This window comes from Neolamprologus multifasciatus, chromosome 23 (genome assembly GCF_963576455.1).
Source record: "Neolamprologus multifasciatus chromosome 23, fNeoMul1.2, whole genome shotgun sequence".
NCBI lineage: Eukaryota > Metazoa > Chordata > Actinopteri > Cichliformes > Cichlidae > Neolamprologus > Neolamprologus multifasciatus.
In genome coordinates, this window is record NC_140460.1 from 24,619,697 (window position 1) to 24,633,348 (window position 13,652).

Genomic DNA, 13,652 nt, shown 5'->3' on the forward strand with positions numbered 1-13,652 from the left:
TTCTAGATCCTGCGGCCCTGGATTTGTTGATGGTCAATGATATTTGAGGGCATCTTCAGGCCTTGTGAGCTGGCTGGAGTCACAAACCTAACTCTCACAGCAAACAGGTCTGAGGAGAAGTAGCCACTATGGACATCTGAGGCTAACTAATGAAAGGTACCCACTAGCTATCTTTCACAGTATTTTCATTATCTGACAGTTAATATGGCTTAATTGTACTAACAGACCATCCAAGATGTCGATTCTCCTGTTAGGCTGAGTGTAAGCCTTGTAGTTTATTAGTCTGTTACTTGGCATTAACTAACAGATATCTGATTTTATCCCGTTAGTTTTTTTCTAATTTTGGATGCTAACCAAGCTAGCTAGTGTTAGCTGATAACTCAGTACACCATCATCTCGTCCAAATACGGCGTGTGTATTAGGGGTGCAACAATACGCACATGTATTGAACAATACAATTTTTTTATTTTATTTTATCAACTTGTCTTCTGACGATGCTGTCTGTGTTGAGCGCTCAGTGGATCTGCGTTTGACTACTCCGCCTAGGCTGCACTGTCGAGTGCAGATCCACTGAGCGCAGCGCAAGCTAGCAAGACTGAAGCTAAGCTCGTTGCAACATGGCAACTGCCTCAACGCTACCCGAAATTTAACATCCCCCACCCTCATTCAGATCTGGCGTTTGGAACTATCTTGGTTTTCATGTGAAGCATGACCCTGAAGGTAAGCGCGTCATGGACTAAAGTAAAACAGTATGTCGGATGTGCCACGCAATGCTCAATTGGTGGGAACTAGTGCGTTAGCGCAGTTAGCGCAGTTAGCTTGTTAACGTGTTGACGCTGTCCAGCCCCACACACGGGGCGATATGACATTTTAACGAGATTAACGCTGACAGCACTAGTGGGAACACAGCAAATATGACTGCACATTTACGCCAACACCATCCTAGTGCAAAGACAAGTGGAAGCAGACAAAAACAACAAGCAGGCATGCTACAAACTTTACCCGAGTCATTTAGACAGCCGTTAGCACATGATTCTCCTTATGGGGACCTGATATGTTTAATATGCTGCTGAGAATATAGCCCAGAAGAAGCGTATAGTATAGCTTTTATTTTGGAAAGAGCCATTTCTCTGTAATAAACTCTCTTTTCCAAAGATGAGTGATTTCTCGATCAGATAGATTTTTTTTTTAATTTTGTTGTTTCAGCAACATTAAATTTAAAAACTGTACTTTTGAGTTAAAATATATATTTATAATTTTAATAAATGACAAATTAAAAAGGCATGAACATTTTTTGTATCGAAAAAATATCAAACCGTGACACCAAAGTATCGAACCGAACCGTGAATTTTGTGTATCGTTGCACCCCTAATATATATGTATATGTATATATACATATACATACATATACATACACATACATATATATGCATATATACATACATACACACACACACATCTATGATTATGACCTATTTGGGTCATGCGATTAACCTTCTGGCTAATTCAGTTTCAGGTTGAACCTATATTTCCACAGTCTCTCACCTTGCTGTGAGTGGAGTCTTGGGTGGCAGCAAACACACCGTAGGTCTCTAAGGATGGTACACTGTGCGGTGGCTGTGTCAGGACCAGTAACTGCTCCAGCTCCTCAGTCTGTTCCTGCTTATGGTGTCCCAGCAGCTGGTAGGGCTGCACAGTGCTCACCAAACTTTGACAGACCTCCTGTAACGTAGAGTCATTTAACACTGCGCCGTCTGTGCCACTGACGCTGTAATGTTGGTGTCCAGCAGCCACGCTTGGGGGAAAAGCTGAGAGTCCATTTGGGATGCAAGACCCATTTAAAGTCGGTCCGAGCGGATTATTCTGGAAGCCAGACAACAGAGTGCTCTCACTGCTTACCTGCAGGTACTGGAGGGGGGCAGAGAGCTGTTCCTGTTGCAGCTGCCACTGTGGAGCGTTCGCATGTTTGCTGTCCAGCTCCGTGGCTTTGTTATGGTTGGTGTGATGACGGTTGTGGTGATTCCCTGTCCGTACCACCCAGTGACTGTCAGGTCCCCCCATCACTGGTCCAGCAGTCAAGCACGCCTGCTGGGAGACACTTTGGGCAGAATCTGAGTTTGACTGGTGGTTTGAGGACCCAAATCTGCCTGTGTTCACCTGTTCCTGCCTCTCGCTCGCACCCTCCAGAGAGTCGTGAATGTAGGAGAGGATTTCGTTGTTGGTGAGAAGGTCACTGAGAGTTGGGATGCGATCTGGGTCCAGTTCCACATGCATCATCCTCTCGTCCAGCAGCAGCCGCTCCAGGTCCTCGGCATTTAGGCCCAGATTCTCCAGGGCGCTGAACAGTTCGCTGTTGGAGCATGTTTCCTCTCCGTCGAGAGACAGAGAGTCCAATGTGGTCAGAAGGGGGTCAAAACTGGAGGTTTTGCCGTTGCGTTCCCCTGGCGACTCCTCGCTAGAGACGACATACCAGCTGTCACCACTGAACAAAGCACCCAGACCATCAGCCCTGCTCTGCTGCTCACTGAAAAGGGTGCTGTGGTAGGACACTTTAGGCTCCGTATCTGGCTGGCATACGTATACGGACTCATCCTGACTCATCAGCGCCCCCAGTAGGGACTTTGGGTCCAGCTCATCTGAAGAGGCCTTCTCTCCTTTGCTTTTCTTGGACTTGCTGCCTCTGGCTTTGCCCTGGAGCGGGTCAGCGAAGCCGTGCAGCGGATATCCAGTTTGGTAGAGCAAAGCCTCACCGGTGGCAAAGGTGAAGGGGAGATGCATAGATCTCTTCCTCAGGTGTTCCCCTCCTTCTTCGTCCCTGTGAATGAATCCATTAGAGAGGAGAAATCAAATAAAGAAGAAGAAGAAAAAAAAAAAAAAAAAAAAAAAAAAAATCACACTGGAATCAAGAAACACTCACGCCAAAGGCCTCTGAGTGGCGATGATGTAGTCCGGCTTGCCGTTCTTGTAAATGAGCCGGGCGTTGGCCTGGACCCACTTCCACCTGTTGTCCTTGGTGAGCAGCCTAAAGACGGTGAGGCCGCTCTCACCCGTCTTTATCACTGGAAAGACAGAGGACACGTTAGAGCCTCTGCTGTGTGCACACACTCACTCACTAAGGCTACGTTCACACTGCAGGTCTTAATGCTCAATTCCGATTTTTTGATCAATCCGATTTTTTTGTCTGCTCGTTCACACTACAAATAAAATGCGACAGCAAACGCGCTCTAGTGTGAACCCTCAAAGCGGCCCTCATGTGCAAAAGAAGATGTCACACACAACGCGCTCTGTTTAGACCCAGAGCAAACAGTATTGTTTGACTGATGGCCCTTAATATAAAGACTTCGGACTTCACGTTTCCCAATTTTTGCTTTAAGTTATTTTGTTATTTACATAATAATGTAGATAACCTAATAATGATCCTTATTGCTGTTTTAGAGAGGAGCGGTGCTTCAAAGGATAGTTGCAGATTTCTGTCAGAATCTGCAGATTATGCAGTACAAATAAAATGTTAACTTTCTCCAACGTTGTCTTCCCAGCAGTTTCACCAGATGGCCAGGAAGCGTTCGCGATGTCTTCTCCGGCGCTGATAATTGGGGTCTGTCTTGTGTCAGTGACGTAAAAGACGGATTTAATGCGACTTGACCATTCACACAGCAGTCGCTTTCTGAAACATCGGATATGTATCGGATTTAATACCACATACGAAAGTGACCCAGATCGGATTTGAAAATATCGGATTTGTGCCGTTCACACTGTCATACCATGATCAGATATGGGTCGCATAGGGTCAAAAAAATGCTGCCGATGCTGGCTTTGGCTACATGTACATGTTACACGTGCTGTTTGCACACAGCGATGCGACGCCAAAGCTTCATTTTCATGAGTTCCTCATCTTCCACGGCCTGTGCTCGTGTTTCTGAGCTTTCTAATGTCAAAAACAAGGGCGAGACTACAAAACCAGCAAAAGATTTTTTTAAATACTTTTTTAAAAACTTGCTCTGAAACAACTGCTGTTTATGAAAAATATTTTTAAGCTTGAACCCACACAGAGAAGCTTCAGGAAGTCAATAAACAGAAGAGAGAGATGGATAATTTATTTTAATTAAATAACAAAGGGATGGATCTGTAAAGTAACATTTAAGATTAAACTGTAGGTCTGTGAATTTTCTTCAAAGCAGACTTGCTGCACAAATACCAACATGTGTGATGTAAACACTGGCATTTTCCCAAGGGGTACAGAGAAAAGGATCACCACTCAAACATACACTGTGGAAAAGAAAGAAAAATAAAAAAAATATTACTTGGGGAAAAAAGAAATAATTATCCCCTGTGTTGCTCAACAGTGCTGGTTGGATAAATTCGAGGATGATATCTATGAAACTTCAACTAAAGTAATACATGCCCCTCTTTGTCCCTTTGTTGTCCTCAAATACATACAGGTAAAATGTGACAATAGGAAAGAGATACAGCTGTTAGGTTTATAGATCCCTGAACATCTGATTGCTCTGGTTTTTAAAAAAAAGTATCATGGGGAGTAGGGATGGGTACCGGTGTCCGGTGCCATTGTGGAACCGGTTCTGTCATAAACGGTAGTAACCAGACCGAAAACCAGCGCACAATTCGGTGCTTCATTTCGGTGCTTCATTTCGGTGCTTTTTTTCCCTGAGAAATCTAGCCAATCACTTCCTTTCCCAGGATAGTAGGCGGGCCCAGGTACGTACGGGTTTTTTTTTTAGAGCAGAACTAAAATGCCTAAGGCGAAGCGCTCGACAGTGTGGCTGTACTTCACAGCAAAAGATATAAACTCAGCAGCCTGCAACAAGTGCTTAAAGGTAATAATGTGCAAAGGAGGTAACTCCTCAAATCTAATGAAACACATGGCGTCGCATAGCGTTTTTTTAAAAGCCGAGAAATGCACCGCATTTGATAACTTGCAGCAAGACATCACACCTAGCACATCTACTGCGGGTGTGGTGCCTGTTCTCGGAGTTAGCAACATCCAAGAACCCGAAGAGGAGAGTCCGGCCCCTAGCCCTGCCAGTGTAGCAGAAATGATAACTGATGATGATGATGGCAGCAGCAGCCGTTCTTCTCTGCGTGAGTAGCTTAATGTTGTTCGTGTGTAATTTAAGTTGAGTAAGCTAACCACGTTATTAAATTAATGCATGTAAGGTGAACTAGCAAACACCGTCATAGCTACATGCGGCTGTCTTCTTGTTTGATGGCAGATACTCCCTTTACCCTGGCCAAAAAGGCTAAAATGACCAAAGAAAAAGTGGACGAAATTCATAGGGCAGTGACAAAATTTATAGTCAAAGATCTCCATCCATTTTCAACGGTGGAGTCACCATCATTTAGGTGAAAAATTCATAATGGTGGAGAGATTTATGGAGTATGGATTATGGAGCAATTTGATGCAATCCAGGCAGCTGCTCTGGATCAACGGCTGAGGAAGCCTATGGAGAAGGACAAGTAAGTGAATGACATGAGCATCACTTGCAAGAGCTAAATTACGTCAGTTACCTTTAACATTGTGAATATTTCAACAGGCTAGAAAGGTTCACGCACACTGATTTAATCAAGGCAGAGGAGTTTATTAAGTGCATGCAAGTCCTGTACACGTCAACCATGTGTGTCTCAAGTGACAAGTCACCCACATGCAGCCAAATCATCCTCATCCTGGCCAAGCTGGAACAACATTTCAGACGATGTGATGAAGACAGTGTTTTCACCTCTTCAATAAAAGAGAAAGTCTGGGGTAGTCTGCAGAAAAGATATCAGGTATTTGCAGACAATGTCAATGCGCATGAAAAATAGGGGTACCTTTTTTCAGCTTTTTATCAGCTCATATGTTATATCTTGTTTTACTTAAAGGATGAAAACCTTCAAAAATTTCTGAAGGAGGCCACGATGATGGACCCACGTTTTAAAGGCAGGCTAGGTGGTGAGGCAGCTACTGACATCTGGGACAGGTTGGAGAAGGCAGCAGTTGCAAATGCCACAGCAGCAGTTGCGCAGATATTTTCATTGTGTGTGTACAATCTTGTCCTTTTGCATCATGATGTAGTTTCTATGTTGAAGGAATGCTCTTTTACTATCTGTGTGTCCATAGCCTCCCTCTGAGGACCCCAAAGCACACAGCGAGGTGGATGATGCTGACATGGACAAGCCAGAAAAATATGTAATTTCAGATTTTTTCTAACACAACCACTACAATCTAAAAGTGATCTTTATTTATTTTGCAATCATTATGTCATTATGAGTGAATTTTTGTGTTCTGGTTTTATTACACGGGGTCTATGATATAGAAGTGATTTATGTGAACCTCGCCTCCCATCTGTGTTCATCAGAGCATGCTGAATCTCTGTGTTTCTATGCATACATCTCCCATTCTGTATGCATGAGTAAATGCACACAGCATGTATGTACGTGTGTGAGATGTGCCTGGTGGCGGTGGTGCGGGCGTTGCTCGGCGCCATGGTTACACATAACCGGGTCATTCGGTACACGAGGTAAGTAGGACACTTGACTCTGGCTCCTCATCCATGAGCGCCTGTTTGTGAGCTACATGTGTTTGACATGTAATGATGAGCCACACGTGAGGTCAGTAAACTGACTCAGATTATAGATCATAGAGGAGATTATGCACTGAATCTAATGGGACATTTTCTGTCCTATATGTTTCCTGTGTGCCTACAACGGATTCCTCAGAAATGGCCACATGTGATGTGCATCAAACTTGACCCACAGCAATTTAAAAGGTTATTTATAGGTTGGAAAATAATCACAAGAACACTCATCCTCTGAGTCACATATGGGCAACTATTTCGCCATAGGACAAATCTCAACCCGACCTACAACATCTGTAAAAACAAAAACAAAACTATGGATTTTCCTGCATACAAAAGACCTGAGTGCCCACAAAAGAAGTTCTGACCTTCCTTTTGTGGAAGGTCAGAACTTCTTAATCTTAAAATTAATCTTGAAATGAACTCAGGCCTCCTCCAAAGACCCAGTTTGTACCAGAAAGAAACTCTAATCTATCACGTTCTTGTATACATTCATTAAACATTATATATCTTCTGTGTGATAACACATAACAGATCAAAGATCAGCTGCCTCCTCACTAAGTGCACCCTTAGTCCCTCCATAACAATTAAGTACTAGCCAGGTACTGCTAATCAAATCTGCACATATGTGCACCTCTATAGAAGAAGTTGGGGATGTGTGCTGGTCTGGAGCATTCAGGTGTGTTAACATAGTGACAATTCTCTGAGCAGTGAATGTCCCAGTAAATTCACTCCACAGTCAGACCGTGCAATGCTAAGAGGAACTTTAAAAAACCCAAGAGCTACATCTCAGACTCCACAGGCCTCAGTTAGCATGTTAAATGTTGAAGTTCATGATGGTTCCATTATTACCCAGGAGAGCCTCTTCTTTCTAAAAAGAACACGGCAGCACGGCTTAAGTCTGCAAAGCTGCATCTGAACAAACCACAAGACTTCTGGAACAATGTCCTTTGGACAGATTATACCCGCCCAGTGAAGATGTTTGAGCATAACAGACAAAACCAAACTCAGCTTATCAGTACAAACACCTCATACCATCTGTCAGAGCAGTGGGGTGTTGATTCGGGCTTGCCTTGCAGCCACAGGACCTGGACAGCTTGCAGTCACTGAGTCAACCATGAACTTCTCTGTGTACCAAAGTATTCTACAGTCTAAGTCTGAGGACATCTGTCTGACAGCTAAAGCTTGGACCAAACTGGGTCATGCAAGCACAGCAGCAAATCTACAACAGAAGGACCGAAAAAGAAAAGAATGAAGGTGATGAAATGGTCCAGACCTCAACCTGACTGAAATGCTGCGGTGGGACCTTAAAAGAGCTGTACATGAACCTCAATGAACTGACGTAACACTGTAAAGAAGAGTGGGCTAATATTCCTCCACATAATTGTGAGAAGCTGATAAAGTCATACAGAAACAATTACTTCAACTTATTGCTGCTAAAGGTGGTTCTACAAGCTGCTGAACCATGGGGTGTACTCAGCTTTTAACATAGTTTCTGAATTTCGGTTTAGTTTTTGTACTTTCTTGTTGCCATGAAGGCTGGTGTTACGTTCCTGGAGTTTTTGTGCTGAGTTGAGTTTTGGATTCTTGAGTTTTTACTGAGTTTTTGTTCAAGTTTTTGCCTCCTTCTGCCTCTTCACTGTAATGTCTTTGTTTTCTTTCCATGTTTCACTGATACTCTTCTTTTAATTATTTCCTGTTTTGCATTTATTTTGTTTTTACTTCCTGATCTTTTCCCTCCTTTCAGATCGTCAGCCCCGTCCTCGCTGCTGCAGAGCTCTGCTCTCCCCTGTGTATTATTGTTCAGTCAGACTTGTGTATTTTTACAGTCTTGACCTACACCTTTCAATGTAGTTGTGGTCTTTTGCTTACTTTAAGTCAGGCCTCTATCTATATTTAATTCCAGTACTTCCAGTCGTTTGCACCAGTAACCTTTCAGGCTGAATGCTGCAGAGAAGCATACAGAATGTAGAACAGTTGTGACTTACTACGGACGTGATTTTCGGCGCAGTACAGCATATCAGCAGCGTGGATGAACTGGTATCCTGAACCTCGCACTCTCAGCTCTGCCTCGGTGTATCCCAGAACTATCTTACCCCTAAAAAAAAACAAAAAACCCAAAACAACAAGTGTAAACAAAATTATTAAATAATCAGAATAAATAATCATGTTTGCCAGTGCTATGATATACTTTGCATCGCACGCCATGGGCGTGAAGTCCAGCTTGTGTTTGGTCCTGAAGATCATGTTCCGCGTCCTGATTTCCAGGATGGCTGGAGGCTGGAGGGGCGTGGCGATGGCAAAGAGCGCCAGCTGGGGCGGCGTGGTTCGGTCGCTATCGCACTGCTGCTGGCTCTGGCCGTGAAGGAACTTCAGCCGACCCTGCATGTTCAGTGCCTGAGAAGGTTTGACAGCGTTAAAATCGCGGTGTTAAGTCATTAAATCCGAGGCATTAACTTCATCTCCGTGAAGGCAGTGAGACAAATGAGAGAGCCCAGAGTGGTTCCTGCTCAGATCGAGCATCTCAGCAGACACATAAGTGCTGCTTCCTCTCTCCCTGTCAAGCAACATCAGTCTTATTTACACTGCTGGGTGATAAAGAGAGTAGAAACCACTTCAGGAAACACTGTAAACACAGTAACATGACTCTGAGCAGTATTGAAGTGAATGTTACAGTTTTTAGAGGTCTTGTTGGGAAAATAAGACTCTTTCTTGTCATTCTTTCAGCAGGACAGCAGGACTCTTAAACTAACCAGTAGAAAACAGAAGTGACATGTTCTGTAATATTAAACTTCAGCCAGGACTTTTGATCTGAAGTTATTTAAAGGCCCATCCATGTGTAATGGGGGTTATTGCAGAGGTAGACCACAAAATAATCCTTTATTGGCTGGTTAAAAAGGCACTGAAACACAATGTCAGAAAGGTAAACAAACTGAGAAACATGAGGAATAACATAGGTAAGAGACAAAGAAAAAGAAAGACAGGCGTGTATCCACAAACAGGGGTGTCAGGTGATTAGAGAGCTCTGTGAGCTGGGGAGGAAACACGGGAAGCAATCAAACCCAGGAGCAATGAATGTTCCCAAAATTAGTTCCCACGCAAAATTATGGTTGAAATTCATGAAATGTATGTGCTGACTTTCTCTCAAAACCATGAGTATGTTAGTAAATCTGATTCACTGGGAACCATGGGCCTATGCATCTCCACACTATCCGTATACTACCCTGCCCCCATTTCTCAGTTAGCCTCGGGACAAATATCTGTCAGTTCACAATGCAACTGTATTCACGCAATAAATGCAAAGTGAAACTTTGCAATTGAGAAATGGAAAGAGCAGCAGAAAAGACTCTCTACTTAAAAGAATAACAGATACGATAAAAACAACATAAAGGGGTGGAGCTGGAGTGAAAAAAGGTTGCAAAGCAGCTTGCAGAGCAGCAAACCGTGGTCAGTGTCAAATCTGTTGGTGAGATATGGAGAGGATTTAGCTCTTTAGTGTCTTCTCATTGGTTATGCCTAGGAAACAGAAGGTTTGAACAGCAGGTGGGTGGGGGCACCTTAGAGCTAATCCCTAATATCACAAATATTAGGAACAGGCCCTAAAGGATGAGGTTTTTTAAAGCAACACCCAGCAATAAGTTGATGATGTAAACTTTAACGTGTTGTTAACATGTTTTGTTGTCACCTGGATCCACCTCCATCCTTCATAGCTAAAGGTTTCTGATAATGGAAGTTCAGTAAATATCACAGAAGCCTCAGGGAGGCTGTAACAGAGCAGAATGGTTGGATCAGCAGCCCGCAGGGAGGTTTTTACAGCCTCACAAAAACCTAAAAACACTTTCTCCTGTCTGCTGTCCTTTTCTCACCCTGCTGCATCTCATGTGAAGACCCCTCCTCCCTGTCCTCCTCCTCTGTTGGCTCTAGTTAATTGACCTTGGTGGGTTTCAGAGCCTGCGGCCGTGATGTCAGGAATCTAGCCCCGAATAGCAGGAGGGATTACAGAAAACAAAGCCATAGCAACCGGTAGACCGCAGCAGAAACCTGGCTTACTGCTCACGCAAACGCACGTGTGAGGACTGAGAGAAGCTGGTTCAAAACCCACCACAAGTCCTGCTGAAGTACCTTGGAGCAAGACAACCAACACCTTTAACTCTCTCCTGCATGTGCAAGCCTTCAGGTGTTTCGTAGAACAATAATACATTTTTTAATCAAATAGAAGAAGCTGCCCTCACCAGCTGCCCTCACCTCCGCTCCAATCTATATTTTTTATTTATTTATTAAAATATTATTTTTGTAACTTTTAACTTAAAAGCCCTAAAAATCTCCACCCCTCAACCACATTATGCTTTTCTTGGTGGGAGCGGCAGTGGCCTGTCTGAAGCGTCCACTCTGACTGAGCAAGTTTTCCCCAGAGCTGCTCTCACCTACTGTGGGTGGTGGCGAGGATTAAGGGCATTTTTTCCCCACGACCCCAAGGTTCACCTAAGGAGGATTATGGGAGTAAATGGTAGCTTCTGATCGCCGATGGTGATCGCCGAGGTGGCACGCCATACCGCCGGCAGTACAGTAGGGTGTAGCGGTGCGCAAAAGTCACAGCTCGGTGTGAACCTCACAGCTTGTTTTTAAGAACCAGCAGAAAAAACCCCAAAACTGTCCATAATTATTTTTGTGAAGATGCAGAATACTGCATAATAAGACTCTGTGGGCTGTCTGCTTGCAGTTATAGAAAAAAATAAAAGGAAAATTCTGCAAAGACAAATCTGCATCATTCGCATGACGAAATTAACAATTAAAGCACAAAAACTGTTTTTATGTACACCCTTAAGTAACAGGCCTCAAAACACATTTTTAACATGTTTATTTAAAAATCCTTTTTGCACCAGGAGGGTGGAGCACTCTATGAGGTCACACTTATCCATGAATAGAAAAAAATGCCTGAAAGTGAGTGTTTTCCAGTTATCTGAAACAGACTTTTGTTCACATTCAATATAAACATCTAACACTGGAATGTGGGAAAATAAATCGAAGATGTTAACTTTGATCTGTTTCCTTGTTAAATTGTTAAAATCTAAAGAATAACGCAAAAAGCGTCTCACCAGGAAGCCGAAGGAATTGTCCAACAAACAGCGGAAGCGGCAGACGAAACTTCGCTCCAGGAAGGACGAGTTTTCAGGGGGAAGCTGTTCGGGATTGTAGCTCACCAGGCAGGAAGAGGTCGACACCGATTTCCCATCTGAGAACGATATTTTTAAATGATATTTTTACCGTGTGGGTGTATATATATATATACATATACAGTCACTGTAACAAGAACGTACACCCTCTGTCTGTTCTAAGGTTTTTATCAGGACATAATCAAATAATCTTTTCTGTATGACTTTATCAGTCTCTCAGTGGATCCATTATGGCCCAGTCTCCATTCAGTACTTGAGTTCATTGAGGTTTGCAGGTTTTTGTTTATGCACAGCTCTTAACTGTGCAGCTGTAAAACAAGCCCAAATCATCACCCCACCACCACTGTGCACTGTCGTTTCCAAGCAATTTCAAGTCCATCAATCTACACTGAGTGACTGTTCAACTAAGACTGATGTACCTCCATGGATGTGTGCTGTGAAATCAACTGTGAGTTGTGGTTTAGTGGCTGATGTGCAGTCTTCTGTGTGTTTTCCTTCGTGTGCATGCACTATAACATTTAGACCAACTCTCGAGAGGGTTTAGTCAAAGGTCACCTCTTCTGGCCTCTCCGTGACCTTGGTTCAGCAGAAACCAGCACATCTCCTCTCTCTCTCGACTGGATTTGATCTTTCAGCTCTACAGTTTTTACAGAAATAAACCATCTTCGCCCTTTCAGTGCTTCATAACAACACCACACTTAGCCAGTACATCCACAGCTGTAATAACATTTACACGAAAGTCTTTCTATATATATGTTATTTATGCTTGCTGGGAGATTTATAATTCTAATTGGACCACAATTACCAAATGTAATTGGAGCCATTTGTAATCCAGTGTTAAGCCAATAGATATATTACTGAAGAAGCCACATTTGGAGTGTGTCATGTGTTTCTGTTGCCACTAACTTGGCCTGATTATGAGCTATGCTCAATGCCAAGCTTTTGTTATACTTTAATTAACAAAACTAAGAAAAAGGGACTATCCACAGGGGAGAAGTTGTTCTATGAGTCTTTAATTTGAAATATCCCAATCAGAAATCCCTCATTTGATCCGACTTAATGTTAAGTGAGAGTCCTGATATTATGAGCCATATATAGTAAACTGAGAAAAATATCATGTGAGCACAATACTCAAATAATGCTGATAGGTGTGGTTAGTTTTATGGGTGATTACCAAAAGTTACGCTGTTTTCTAAACACAGGCGCAGTCAGTTAATTTCATTAGCAAGTGCAAAAAATGAAACTATTAGTAAACTGTCATAAACATCAGTAAATCTGTCTCCATGTCTGATTTAAATATTCTCCTCCCTACAAATGCATTCATACACAAAGAACCCTGGTTGGGTTGGCACAACTTGTTAGTAAATCTGTCTCTAAGTTAGGCTAATGTTGGCTTCTGTTAGACAGAGAGAAAAAAAGAAAGATGTGTACATTAGACCCCAACTTATACATCGGACGATATTAGCTATTTGCTGATATGTCAGCTGATATGTCAGATAGTATCAGCATTTACAACGGCTGATAAATAAAAATTTAAAAAATTAAGAAGCGATGGGTAAAAACCCTGTAACTATCTTATGCATCATATATAGACGTATTATCTTAGTAAATAATAAACAAAATAATTAAAAATTATATGTGACAAATATTAGGGAATATATATATTATATATATATATTGGCCTATATTTTAAAATTACCAAATATCAGTATTGGTGTTAAAATCCTATGCTGGCTCTAGTAAAGGATACATTTGTTGATGTTTGGGGTTTCACTTTACCTTTCCTTTTTTTTCATATTGTGTTTTATGTGTTGAGCTATTCTGCTTTATTTCAATCAATCCTAAAACTGTGGCAAATTTTTCTGTGGCCTTCCTTAATTCTGCACCCTGTGTTACTGACTGTTCCATA

The 13,652-nt window shown here is 42.5% G+C and overlaps 1 protein-coding gene across 1 annotated transcript in view; it reads right to left on the reverse strand.

Moving 5' to 3' along the window:
- LOC146491657 (aryl hydrocarbon receptor-like) overlaps positions 1-13,652 on the reverse strand; it is a 57,327-nt gene that overhangs the window by 9,543 nt on the left and 34,132 nt on the right. The window contains exons 6-10 of the mRNA XM_085152597.1: positions 11,666-11,802; positions 8,761-8,966; positions 8,558-8,667; positions 2,918-3,059; positions 1,546-2,815 (exon numbers count right to left, since the gene is read on the reverse strand). Coding sequence (XP_085008723.1) covers positions 1,546-2,815; positions 2,918-3,059; positions 8,558-8,667; positions 8,761-8,966; positions 11,666-11,802 — 1,865 coding nt within the window. The remainder of the gene's footprint in view (positions 1-1,545; positions 2,816-2,917; positions 3,060-8,557; positions 8,668-8,760; positions 8,967-11,665; positions 11,803-13,652) is intronic.